General features: G+C 42.7%; 1 protein-coding gene across 11 annotated transcripts; it reads right to left on the bottom strand.

The window, feature by feature from the left end:
* Nucleotides 1–4799: 4799 nt before the first annotated feature.
* NMRK1 (nicotinamide riboside kinase 1) lies at nt 4800–13851 on the bottom strand. 11 transcript variants are annotated; one of them, XM_063319425.1, is made up of 9 exons: nt 13762–13851; nt 11506–11621; nt 10978–11068; nt 10281–10329; nt 8670–8841; nt 8520–8591; nt 7430–7536; nt 6419–6508; nt 4800–6057 (listed from the first exon to the last, which is right to left on the bottom strand). In XM_063319425.1, exons 2-9 carry the CDS (start codon nt 11532–11534, stop codon nt 6038–6040), a joined length of 630 nt encoding a protein of 209 aa, XP_063175495.1. In that variant the 5' UTR covers nt 11535–11621; nt 13762–13851; the 3' UTR covers nt 4800–6037. The 11 variants fall into 11 exon arrangements, with proteins under 11 accessions (XP_063175495.1, XP_063175498.1, XP_063175496.1 ...); XM_063319428.1 differs by having other exon boundaries at nt 13710–13847; XM_063319426.1 differs by having other exon boundaries at nt 11506–11565; nt 13762–13827.
* Nucleotides 13852–14059: the final 208 nt, after the last annotated feature.

Here is a 14059-nt window from a genome sequence, read left to right as displayed (position 1 = left end):
GCCCTCCGCTGCACCAGTTCCAACAGGTCCATGTCCCTCTTGTGCTGAGGGCTCGAGCTGGACACAGCACTCCAGGTGGGGTCTCACGAGAGCAGAGCAGAAGGGGAGAATCACCTCTCTGGATCTGCTGGCCATAGTTCTTTTGATGTATCCCAGGATGCAACTGGCCTTCTGGGCTGCAGGCTGAAGGGCGCTGAAAGGGCTCCGGGGTGTGCCTCCAGAGGCCTCGCACAAAAACTGAAGTACAGGTTCAGCAAGCGGAGAACCCCAGCTCTCGCTTGGCCAGCCGCAGGCCTCCTCCGCCTGGCTGGCAGCTCGGGGCTGTGGTACAGTACACCGTGCAGCAGCCTCCGGCCGCCCACAGTGAGGGAGCTGTGCTGAGGAGAGGCAGCAGCCACAAAGGGAGAAAAGTGAGCAGGCAAATGTCTAGCAATGCATGAGTCACTAGACAATAGATTTCCACCCACAATAACACACTTTCACCCTAAGGACAATTGAACACGTCCTCCTCCAGCTGACAGAACTTGTTTGGCTGGGCACTGCCACCCTCCTGTGTGTCCCACAGCAAGTCACCTGTGCCTTCACAAGTGCTTTGAGAAGAGGCAGCTCGTACCAGAGGGCATTCTTTGTAAGGGCCCATCATCCCCCCCTCAGTTTGAGAACCTGAAGAGCACTGTTCTATGTAATGATTTAGTAAACCAAGTAACATAAAAGGGGAACAGAATTTTTTTGGCACACTGCCCTTCTCTCTGTGGAAATAACACACACTCTCACTTAACTCTTAATGTTTCCAGTTTTCTTTACTCTCACACTGCTGTGGCTCTCTTGCAACTACTTTAACTGACCGGACAGTTTTGACTACAAAGGTCTTCAGTGGCAGTGCTGGAGCGAGAGCACAGATATCATTCCCAGCTGGATGGACAAAAGAGCCATTGGTGCCAAGAGCGTATGAAGTAGTTTCTTAAAGTAGGAAACACTGTGTATGTGACAAAACCAATACCCGAATCAATGATACACAGTGTAAACAGTTAGAAATTCAGCTTTTAGAGTTAACTCTGAAGGTTAGAGACGGAGCAAGAGCTCTGCAACATGAAAAGTTTGTTCCTACTACATCAGTGCTTATGACTACTACACTGTTATGTTCTTTCCACTATTTTGAGAACACAAAGAAATCACCTTCTTGATGTCAAATTAATCCTGTACTTGCATTTCTGTGTTTCTTATATATAAGCCATTAGCCTTCTATAGAACAACGCCGCTTCTATTCCCACTGTGTTGCTGAACAAGACACTTCGCAAAACTTTCCTTCAGCTATGACAGCCTGAAGCCAGCACAACGTAACACCGCTTCCAAAAAAAAAAAAACATCTTTTCTTCACAAAAGAATCACAGGCTCCTCTCCTGCAGCTCTCCCCAGCCACTTTACAGCTAGCACAGCCCTGGTGGGCAAAAGGCATCTGCCAGGGGCAAACTAGATTTTTCCTCTTGGGGGCTGTTCCACCTTCAAAGCAAAAGCATCCTACCAACATACCAGCGTTGCAGGGGAATTCTGTAAGCTTTTATAATGGCACCTGAAATACTTTATCTCCCAAAGACACTCAGAGAAGTTCACTGTCTTTTCCCAGTAAGGTGAGTTGCTGTAGCAACTGTCAAGAGGACACACAATTCGGACACCACAAGTGAGCCTGGCCAGTTTCTACAGGCCATCCATGGTATAGCCCTGCCTGCTTCTACTGCTTCTTACAAGTGTGGTGTCAATGAGTCTTCCCAATCCGTTTTGAACTTGCTGGTACTGTCTGCCTCCTATGGCCTTATATCTCAGAACCTCACCGTCTGCTGTGTGAAATATCACCTTAATGTAATTGGTAAATCTGTTCCAAGTGAAGGAGGATTCCCCCCTAAACTAGTATTTGTACAATTTGGTGAATACTAGTTCTGCATACACTTGACTCACTGCTTTCAAGATTTTGTAAGCCTTGACCTTTTCCCCCCTCAGACTTCTATCAAGAGTGAAGGGTTGCAGCATTTTCAGTCTCTCCTCACAAAGCGTCTCTTCCATTCCCTTGGTCACATTAGTTGCCCCTCTTTTAACTCCACTATGGGCTCCCTCCAGATATAGAAACCAGAACTGCCCTATACTGAAAACTTAAGTCCACCAGTTTTACGTAGGAGCGAAGCAGCATCACCTGTTTTGTTCGCAATACACTTCTGTAAGATGCCTACCTAATATTTTGATGCTGCTCCACAACATGGTGATGGTTTCAGAAGAACTGTCAAAAATACCTGCTCTAAGCAGAAAGAAAAGGTAATATTAATAAGAAAATAATGAAATATATACAATATATACAAAACCATATCAAGCTCCCAGGATGATGATCACATCACCAGCAGGCACTGGGAAAGTCCCAGACTGGACTCAGCGATAGATGGGAACTGAATTCCAGATGTGGATTCAGGAATGCATGCATCAGGATTAAAGGCAGACAAACAGACAGAGTCCTCCTCAGATGCCAGCCACTGAAGAAAGAGGCTGACCCCTTTGATCCTTCGGCTTTTATACTGAGCATGATGCCAATGGGATGGAACAGCCCATGGGTCGGTTTTTGGTCACCTGTCCTGTCCGCTCCTCCCCGCAGATGCAACCCCTCTGTGCTCTCCCGCTTCCGACCCTCCAACAGGGCAAATGAGAAAGTTAGCTGACCTGAGGCATTATAGCAATAAGTATAAACAACAACCTCTCTGCATACCATTCCTTGGTATTAATTATAAACATCAGGTCTTGTCACTATTGAAGCAGACACTGTCTGAAAAATATGCTGTTAATTTCAGAGTGCAGTTAGTTAGAAGAGGCTTAGCTTAAAAGTAAAATTACTGAACAGAAAATTGGTTTGTTTTTTATCTCAAACCATGATAAGCCCATTCAGTCTTAACCCTTCACTTCCTATCCTTCTCAATGCATAAAAGGATCCCTGATATTCCTCTGAAACCAACATACCACTTTAAGTTCTACTCATGCATTTCTCCACATAAGAAAACACTTCAAAAGTTTACCAAAGGGGCACCATAAGCCTACAGATTCCATGCAGGGATGGGAAAAGCAACAACAAAAGATTTCTTCCCTTCACCATTGTATTGGGCTTACATGGCAAGGTTCTTCTAGCCAGGGGGCTACAGGAGTGACTTCTGTGAGAAGCTGCCAGAAGCTTCCCCCATGTCCAATAGAGCCAATGCCAGCTGGCTCCAACACAGACCTGCTGCTGGCCAAGGTTGAGCCCATCAGTGATGGGGGTAGCACCTCTGTGATAACATATTTGAGATGGGGAAAAAAAACTGTAAACTGCAACAGCAGCCAGAGGAGAGGAGCGAAAATATGTGAGAGCAACAACTCTGCAGATACCAAGTTCAGTGGAGAAGGAGGGGAGGAGGTGCTCCAGGTGCCAGAGCAGAGATTCCCCTGCAGCCTGTGGTAAAGACCATGGTGTTACCAGTGAAAAGGCAGCGCAGATCCCTCAGGGACAAGGCACAGCACTCAGCAAGTGAAAGCTTTGGCTTTATGGAAAGTGTAGCATTACCACAGTGGGAGCCCTGGGACTCTAATGCTAATCAAAATGGGGACCCAGCACAGTGGAGTCCCCTTTAAGAGTGAAGCTCAAAGGAAAGCACCACAGCAGGGGATAATAAAACTTGCACTGCTTAACATATCATACATATACGATGTCCTGTTCTGCTCATTAGCAAACTTTCTAATGTAATGTAATTGCTCAAATTCTGAGACTCACAGCTGACCTGTTGCTGGCGCCCATGCAGGGGTATGTGCAGAGGGCAGGGAAACAAACTACCTCAAGTTACCATAACAAAGAGATAAGACATGCTTGGGACTCTATGTACTCCATGGGGGAGGTGAACTGCCCCGGATTACTGTAGCAAAGTCTTCTCATGCCCTGCACATGATGAGGTCAGGCTCTCCCCCCTGCAGCCCATGGAGGTCCATGGTGGAGCAGATATCCACCTGCAGTCTGTGGAGGTATATATGGCAAAGCAGTTGGATGCCCAAAGGAGGCTGTGACCCTGTGGGAAGCCCATGCTGGAGCAAGCTCCTGGCGGGACCTGTAGACCCATGGAGAGAGGAGCCCACACTGGAGCAGATTTGCTGGCAGGACTTGTTACTGCATGAGGGACCCACACCGGAGCAGTTTGTTCCTGAAGGACTGCACCCCGTGGAAAGGGCCCACACTGGAGCAGTTCGTGAAGATCTGCAGCCCATAGGAAGGGCCCACATTGGAGAAGTTTGTGGAGAACTGTCTCCCATGGAAGGGACCCCACACTGGAGCTAGGGAAGTGTGTGAGGAGTCCTCCCCCTGAGGAGGAAGGAGCAGCAGAGACAACATGTGATGAGCAGACCACAACCCCCATTGCCCATACCCCTACACTGCTCAGGGAAAGGAGGTGGAGAATTTGGGAGTGAAGTTCCATGTAGGTTTTTGAAGATTTGTTCTTATTTGTTCCCTACTCTGATTTTACTGGCAGTAACTTAAATAAGTTTTCCCAAGTCATGTCTGTTTTTACTGTGACTGTAATTGCTGAGTGATCTCCCTGTCCTTATCTTGACACATGAGCCTTTTGGTGTATTTTTTCCTCCTGTACAATTGAGAAGGGGAGTAATAGAACAGCTTGGTGGGTCAATCCACCACAACCATCCAAGTATTAGCTAAATTTCTCCCAGTTGCACCCCTTCGAAAGGGAAATAAAAACAAAAATACAGTTTAAAGTCAGACAATCCATCACTGCATTTGAGCAAATGCAACTCAAAGTATTTTTACTGCAAAATAAAATTACAAAATATTATTTGGAAGCACTTTGTCTTAAACATAGCTTTATACAGCTCTAATCTGCTTAAGACCTTTTTCTTATATACAGGTTTAGGAGTCTTAATACTGTTAACAATAGAGCATTACATTTCAATCACCATGATCATTTCAGCTGACACATAATAAGTAATGTAGTCCATCCTTTGCTTTTCATGTCTGTAGATTGATTTTTATTCTGCCAGATAAAAATGTAAGGTATTGCATAGAAAATGTAAGAGTTAATACATTACTTATTCAGCAGCCGAATATGATTCAACTTTCCAGTTTCCTAGTTTACCTATGTACACAAATCTTGTAAAAAAATGTTAACATATTTTAGCATAGCTGCTTTCTGAACACTTTCAGTACTATAATTTCAACCTGAGCTATTAATATTAACAAGAATTATTTCTTCCTTCCTCCTCCCTGAAGCATGCATTTATTGTCTAATAGCCTGTGCCATCCAATCCCTGATCTGCACAATATACGCACTTAATCTTGTTAGCGATGCATCTGCATTCTCTCCAATATCAACATGTTATTCCCCCATCCCTTTCCAACAACCTCACTTCTCTTCAGATTTCTCTGGATTTTTTAAATATCCATTCCCAACTGTTGAACCAATATACAACATAAAAATTACTTGACAAACACAACAGAGGTATTTGGCAAGTCTAAGTAAGTTCAGTTACAAGGTATTCAATAACAGCTTCAGTTACTGAATAAGCAGTGTAACAGCTTATACAATCTTAAACTTACTATTGCTACAGCATATAGCTAGTTCCCCTAACCATGTTTACCAGCGATTAGAAATTTGTAAAAATATTAGAGGTAATCACTGTCCAATATGACCATTTCAAATTATATCCATCCATGTTCAAATATGCTTATTAATTGAACAGAACTGCCTATTTATAGTTTTGTTTTGAACACAAAAATATGCACATTCAATCAGATTTAAAGATCAGCCAAAGCATGACTGATTAAAGCAATTATAAAGAATAATGCACTGTTGATACTACTCAACAGTATCTGAGGCTTACCAAGTTAATAGTCACTACAAATCTACCCGTGTTGTATGAACTAGTATTATGGATGCACATGTAACATCGGCTCAGCTGGCTGGCTTGCCAAGTACGACACTCTTCAGGTTTTCAATTCGTATCAAATGTAACACAGGCTTTCTACATATCATGCTGTGACCGGCTGATCTAAAAAAAAAAAGTACATATTTAACTGTAGTGTCATTTGTCTGTTTGCATGCGACTTCACTGTATATTAGAAACTAGCACCACCAACACATCTTTCATTGATGCTTTGCCCTATATTCCTTCTGTTCCCCCCTTTTAATTATTATTTTATCATTAGATAATAGTGGATTCATCTATTATTTCAGAACTTAAAAGTTATATCTTATGATGACTTAGAGTAATGGGCAAACATGCATAAGGACTGTAATATATAAGGAGATATAGATCTATATAATCCTTGCAGTATTTCCATATAAAAGGATTAGCTTCTTGTTAACTTGGAAAGGGATAAACAGATTCAATTTCCAGTAACATTACTTACTTCCTTCCCTCAGCTTTTTTAATTCCTGTATTATATCACTATATACACAGGATAATAGCTCCTCTTGAGATTTTGTTCCATCCAAATAAACTAAGACAGACAAAAGAAAATGTTTTCATGAGTTCTGTGCCAGTTATCTGTAACAGCAGTTGGTAAAGTTTTCAGTATTCCTACGGATGCAATCAGAAGAAATGAAAAAATGAAAACCAAGCAACAGTATCTCTCTTTTCTTCTTTCCCAAATTCATTTTACATGTTAAAAAATAACAATGGAAAACTATCCTAGCTAAGAATGAATTTCCACTGCTTTGGGGTATGGAAGTCTCCATAAGGGAAGCGGTAATAACAGTAGGACAGTACAGCAGTGGAATAATTCAGCAGAAACGTTCCTATGCAGTGGAAGACCTCAGCTTCTTCCTCAGCTTCAGGGTTTGATCAAGGAAGGGCACCGTGGTTCCCATTCTCACTGCACAGTAAGGATGAAGCAATCGCCTGACTTCTCTTTCCTCTGGCCCCCACTCCAGAAGTATGCAGCCTAAGAGCTATGCAAGTGTGAACATCACATAAGCTCATGGCATTGCCCCACCAGCCTGCCCAGCTTCTCATGCAAGACTGGTGACTGTAGTGAGTACAGTGAGCACTTAGGAAGTATCTTAAGCTTATTACAGGACTTCAACCAGGACTTCAATTCTGTTCTGAAGAATTCTGCCACTGCATCAGCTATTGTCTCAGAAGCTTCCTATCTAGCCATATGCATGTATGCACACAGCTTGTTAAATGGACTTAATTAGCAATCAGAACCTTTCTATTTTTTTAACATCGTAATTTTCATTACTAAAAACACCACAGACTTGAAAAATAAACCAACAACACCTCCAAACCTACTGTCCAAGAGCCACAAAAACATCTGAAGAAAACTTTGTCCCATTCAAAAAAAGACCCTCAACCCAACAAAAACTGCTCAAATGCCACACTTAACCATTTTATAAGTTTAAAATCAAGAATACCATACCAATGTTACTTGCATTCTCTTCCAATTCACTTTTATATTTCAGATACATAGGCCACACGTGTCCATCGAAGTACCCCGGTGTATCTGCTGGCTGATAGACTCTGGTGCTACACAAAAACATATTTGCTTTCCCATACAAGTTTTACATTTTCCCCCATTGTCAGCTGGTTTAATAAGATCATCTACCCAAAATAAAAAAAAAAAAAAGACTGGCAGGCTGCATAACTGATGGAGCAAAGGATGTTCCTTTGTTTTAATATAATCTGCGATATGAACTCTTGCTAACTTACCTATTTCTGCCAATTAAGTTACACTTAAAATAACTGAAAAAGGTATTACATATAAATTAAGCTGTATTGAAAGCATCAGAAAAAATTACTTTTTCTCTTTTCTAATTGGGTAGAGAGACTTCTCAAGTTTTAAATGACTAGCAGTTTTGTCTAGTCACTTCCAGCCTGTACACTGAAGTCCTTTAAGGGTGAGTCTAGCGAGAAACCAAGAAAGTGGAATCAACAAAAGCCAGTTGAATAGAGGATTTCTTCACTCAGCCAGCCGATTCTGACTTTGTGCATATGTATTGCTCCAAGCACACAGTATTGCTCCAAACTTGGAGGCAAGTCAGACACTGGCTCAATGATCTAAATCAGTACAACTAATGCACGGTCTAAACAAAGCATACACTAAAACCACACATCAACATTGTTACTGTGACAATAATCATCATGTAACTGTATTCAACCAAGGATAAGACTGCTTAGTAATTTTTAACTGTTTTTCATTGTACTCCAACATGCAGTCAGTAACCTACACAATTTATCTGGACAACAAATTATCTTTTCAGTGTTTGTAAAACATTTAACATTTCTAAAATGAAAAACAAAACAAAGACCCCCATACATCTCTGCATGCTTTTGTTTATGTTGGTTAATACCCACAGTCTTCCCTGGGAATCACAGAATGTTAATCACAGAATCACAGACGGCACTAATAGCTTACATTTAGCAAGGTCCAAAGAAAAGCCAATACAAAAGAACCACTCCAGGTTAGGTTGTGCAGTGACCCTTTGTGAGCAATAACTGAATAATCTTACCTCCTTCTCCTTTTGCACTCTTCATAAGGAAGGGTCAAAAAATATCTTCTATTCCATAGTTCATTAAGTGGCCTAAAATAATAATATATTTAGTTCCCTCTTCCTTTTTAGGGCAGCCTTTAATATACCAGGTTACATATTGCTGCTTACTCATAATTGTATAGCAGAAAGCCTTCAACAATCAAAATATAAACATGATCTGTATTTTTCAGATTGTCACACGTATTCTCTGGCTCTTCTGTTACAACACCTGAGCTTCCTGGGTTTTTCATCCAATTGTGAATACTTTTGACCATTTCATCCATATAGAGGGCATCAAGTACTAGATGAAAACAGAAAGTTAGGCACCCCTTAAAAACAGAGAATTAAAAAGAAAAAAAGAGAACCCTTAAGTACCTCTAGGTTAATCATTAAGAATCAAATAATCTATGTACAAATCTAAATGAAACAGAACAGGATTACCCCAAAAATTCTGTCACACATATATAAGTAGTTCTATGTTTGCAACTAATGATACCCTGAGACCAAAGCTTTCCCCAGGACTGGGGTATTTCTGGTAGGTGTCGTCTTTCAACTCTGTGGCACCAAAAAGTGTATGAAATCACTGCACAGCAGTGATAGAAACTTGATGATAGAAACTACAGGGACTGTTCCCCCGTTCCACAAAACTTGTAAAAACTTACTCTGAGACCTCCACCCTTCTGTCAATTGTCACTGACAAATGTGAAGAGACCCAGCAATCAAAATTTTTTGCATTAGGTTTTTATTGGGTTCTTGTATTTGGAGCGTGGGGGTGGATGGATTGAAAGGAGGATGGCATACAAAGCAAAACAGCACAATGCAGCACCTGTTTTTGTCTGTAGACATGTAAGAACATGTTGAGTAAGTACTGAATGGTAGAGAGAAGGCAGCCTTTGGATAACATAAGAGCAAACACATTCTAGAGGAGCTTTTAAGAGCAACATTAAACCCAGATACTTGAAACAGAATGTCCCACTTATCCCTCCAGTTCCACATTCCAGTTTTATGAAGTCTAGAAGTTGAGCCAAAGACTGCCTAGCTGCTAAGAGTCAGTTTTCAGATAGAATTTAAGGTTCTGGCCAATATTCTGAGTAATGCATTTTGTGATTACCAAGTATCAACAGGGATCGGCTATTAAGCAACTGTTCACAACTACATGTGACCTGAATCAAAGCACTGGCCTAAGGTCGATCTCAATCTAGTTCATAAGGCTCAATTGGCATGTTGAGCCAGCATTAACCATGAACGTCAAAACATTTGGTCTCTACGTCAGATCAGACAAGAAACAAAGGTGTCAGGATCAGACCCAAGTTTTGACTGATTTAGAATATGACGATGAAAGGGGCTCAATAGTGATATCCCACAAGTTCAGTATCAAAGTGAAAAAAAACATCCACCATCACATAAGCTTAACCTCCGTGATGAGGTTAAGCTTACGCCAGTGCTGCAAGCCAAGACTTCTACCCGAACAGTACCATTTGCTACTGCACTAGACCCCACTGTAGAAACAGAGGAAAAGACTTAAGAGAAAATGAACAGCTGAGCACCAGCTTGACCTATTTACTAGTTCAGCAAGTTTTCTTGTTTATCTCAGTGAGCTGAAACAAACTGAGAAAAGGATTGCTCTGAAACAACCATTTGTTTACTGCCCTGCTCAGAAGAGGAGGGGAAGAAGTGCTGAAGCTCAGCACTACAGAATTTCAGTACAATGTTCAAAAGCAATGCATCAAAGTTACTGACCATCGTATAGCTTAAATCCACGTTCATCTGTTTCTACTTCAGACTCCGGCTGAAGGGGAAAAAAATTGAGTATTTTCAAGACTGCTTTTATGACCACTGTCACTCTTCAGTTACAAACATAAGGGTTATACACTTTTGTATCTCGATTGATTAAGTTTATCTTCAAAATTAAACTGATGTATACAACTGTTAAAATACAATGCAAACGCTTTATTTAATATGGAACAACAAATTCTCCAAATCATACCTCTTAAGTTCACTAGAGCTTTACGTAAGAAATAAGAGCTCCTTCACCCTCCTTAACAGCTCCTACATCATGCAAAAGTTGTTTTTCTGTTTTGATTTGGGAGAAAAAGAACTATCTGTTGCTGTATGGGTGTAGGGTTAACACAGTACCATTAACTTATTAGCACAATGTATCTTGAAAAATGCATCCAACACACCCATTCCTTATTTTAAAAGGGTATCAAAGAAGACTGTAAGCTTCTTTTTCTCGAGTACACTCACTGGTTTTGGCCACTGAAAGTTCAATTACCCCAGTGCTCATTTTATTTCTCTTTCTCATGAAGTCAACATTATTTTTGGCAGCATCAATTTTAAAAGTTTATCGATAGGAGAACTGAAAAGAGAAGAAACAATACTAAAATCTACTCAAGCTTTACTTTTACCTATCAGCTCTTTCCATTAATACTGTTACCTTAAAGAAGTCATCTTGAGAGATTATATCACAGTTGGGAAGCATTTTCTTAAGCTTTTCTGCCAGCGTTGTTTTCCCCCCATTTGTTACACTGCAACAGAAAACAGTAAAAACTGCATCAAGACAAAAATCAATGTTTTAAACCAAAACTCAATCTTTTAAACATATGTACAAGCTCACACACACATCTCTATATAGTTAGACACAAAGACACAATCCAAACTACCCCAAAAGTTTATTCACATTAAATACTCCCTATCTCTAGAAATTTTCTGGCAAGTTCCATCAGCTTTCAGACAGTAAATCTAGCAGTGCCAAGTAAGAGGTTAGAGAGAGGTGATACTTCAGATCTCCAATGGAGACAGAAAATTTTTTTAAGAGTTACATGCCATAAAGTGAGACAATTATATGTTGTATCTGGAATCTATTTTTTTAAAATATCCATTCAGAAATAGAAATGGCATCACTTAATTCGGAAAGGAAGACAAGTCTTGAGCTGTAGAGGAAATTTAATTTGCTAATACTTACCCTCCAAGGCCAATAACCAGTACTTTCATAGTTTGTTTTCTCCTCAGTTCTTCCTTTTCACTGCCAAAAATAGTAGCCAGTGAAAACTCTTAATTCAGCAACAAGGAAAGCAGCTACTGTATTATATCAAATACAGAAAAGACTTATTTTCTGTCCTTGTGTCCTTTTTTTTTTTCTTCTTTTTGCAAAGCTACTGTCAGAACCTCAACTGCTTGTTTTAATGCTAACAAAAAACCTGCATACACTTGCTCCTCCTCTGCTCCACCACAGAATAACATGAAGTCATTAAAATACTGTAAAGGCAGTTTAAGACATCCTAGCTAATTCAGCGCTGTGAAGGACTGGGTAGCACTTGATCTTCTCCAGAAGAGATCAAAGACCGAAACTCTGAAAAAGGTTACGTTTGTCCACCTATATCCCTTGTTGCTGCACAGAAACCAGCCCTGAAGCTCTGTCTGGCTGAACATCTTCAGCGGTCAGAGCTACCAAAAGACACAATCCTGTCTTTCCCCAGCTCTTTTCCTGGAACTTTCTTCTGGAGCAGGTGTTTGCAGAGTCTGTGGTGAACTATACCGGAGAAACTGAAAGCCAGTTCTGCAAAGGAGCGGGGGGAGGAAATATTAGTTTTCAGCTGAACAAATTTCCTCCAGTTTACCATCCAGTTACCCATGCCTACAGAAGTATGGTGTAGCAGAAGGACAATGGGGCTACTTCTCTTGGCAGCAGCACTAGTCTATAGAGTTTGTCAGACCAGTTTAACATTTGTCAAACATTGCTTTCCAAGAGCACACACCAATTAATAACTATTTAACCACATGCAAACACCCTGTTTTTCACCTGCTCTGTCCTCCTCAGTCACACATAAGGAGGTAAGGCCTATGACACCTAAGACCTGAAAGGACTAAGCAGGTAACACTGTCTCCACTCCTTGACAAACAGGTATCTGTACTATACTAGAAAAAAGAATGTTACAGGGCATCAGTATGAATGTAAAACCACACTATTTCTGTTAAAGTAAGTTTTAGACATATATGGAGTCTGAGGTAATAACATCCTTTTGCATTTGGTGCAATGACTGGAAGTTCAACTGTTTCACAGGTCTGTGATGTGATCTTTGAATGGTTGCTTCATCTGTTTTTTCTGTTTAAAAAAACCCCAGACATACTGACTGGGCCAAGCCATCACCAGTATGACAGCCATTGCTCTGCAATGGTTCTGCGTACCTACAGTAGTTGGCAGTGGCAAGTTTTATAAGGTAGCATACAAGGTTTTTCTAAGAACATTGTAATTCTCAAGTTCAATGATGTGGTGCATGTTTATTGTATGGGCAATCTATTCAAAGAGCTCAAAGAGATGATCTGTTCTCAGGAAGAGATGATACCCAGTCCATTTAAAACAAGAACAACAAAAAGTTTTCTAAAAATCATCAGTAAGGTTCGTGTTCCAGGGGATTAGCCTTTGTCCCACAAAAAATGCTATGTAACCAACTAAATAACATCTGGACACACATACTGAGCTTTGGACTCTAATTTACGTCATTGTCCGTATGAAGTTAATCACAGTTTAAGGCAAAAAACACCAGGACAAAAAAACCCCACCAGCTCTTCCTCCCCCCAGAGTAATGTGTAACACGAATTGCAAAGGTGTTATCCGTCACTATGTTGCAACACAGAAATCCTACTCTACTCTACCGGGTTTAGCATCTTTAAACAGAACGTAACCCCGTGATAACCCTAATTGCCACCACCCTGTTTTTAACGGCGCAGCCCCACAAAGCTCCAGCACACGGCAACGGCCGAGGCATGCTTCTTTCTGGGCACCACCACACGCGGGGAGGAAACGTCTCTCCCGGGCACCGAACCCACAGGCCCGGGGCTGGCGCAGAGGCCGAGGGCAGAGCCCCACGCCCCTCCCAGCCGCTCACCACGCTTGGGCGCCCCTCAGCCTGGCGCTTCACTTTAACCGCTGCTTAAACACACCTTCTGGGGGGGTACCCAGCAGAAACCGGCCCGGCCGAAGGCGAGACACCACCTCCCCCGACGCCCCCCGGTCTCTTACGCCCGGTTACGGAGCTGCCCGAGGCGGCAGGCCGGCCACCGCGAGGCACAAAGCTCCTGTCACACGCCCGGGACGGGGCACCTTGCAAACCCACCGGGACGGGGCACCTTGCAAACCCACCGGGACGGGGCACCTTGCAAACCCACCGGGACGGGGCACCTTGCAAACCCACCGGGACGGGGCACCTTGCAAACCCACCGGGACCCGTCCGCACTCCTCAGGCCTCGCCGCCGACGCCGCTCAGCGTCCCCGGAGCGCGCGCCACACCGCTTTACGCGCTCCACCGCCCCCGCCCCGCCCCGCCCCGCCGGGCCCGGCCCGCGCGCCCCCATTGGCCGCCGCCTCAGTCCCCTTCCCGTTCCCCGCGCCCCTCCCATGGGGCGGGGCAAAGCGAGGAGGGGGCGGGGCGGACCCTCGGCGCGGGCGGGGATTGGCTGGGCGCCTTGTCGGAGGCTGGCGAAGCGCCTGCGGCCGCCGCTGGGTGGCGCTGCCTCCA

The sequence above is a fragment of the Chroicocephalus ridibundus genome, chromosome Z (genome assembly GCF_963924245.1).
Source record: "Chroicocephalus ridibundus chromosome Z, bChrRid1.1, whole genome shotgun sequence".
In the NCBI taxonomy this organism is placed as follows: Eukaryota; Metazoa; Chordata; class Aves; order Charadriiformes; family Laridae; genus Chroicocephalus; species Chroicocephalus ridibundus.
Note: the sequence above shows the minus strand (reverse complement) of the source record. Positions and strands in the feature narration are given on the sequence as shown.

Bases quoted from the DNA above. Each gene is read 5' to 3' on its own strand.
- NMRK1 (XM_063319425.1), bottom strand. From the start codon at position 11,534: ATGAAAGTACTGGTTATTGGCCTTGGAGG. The intron at 8,842-10,280 runs GTCAGTAACTTT...GTTTTCATCTAG, and splicing joins TGGATTTAAGCTATACGATG to TACTTGATGCCCTCTATATG. The intron at 6,509-7,429 runs GTATGGTATTCT...TGTCTGTCTTAG, and splicing joins AGAGAATGCAAGTAACATTG to TTTATTTGGATGGAACAAAA.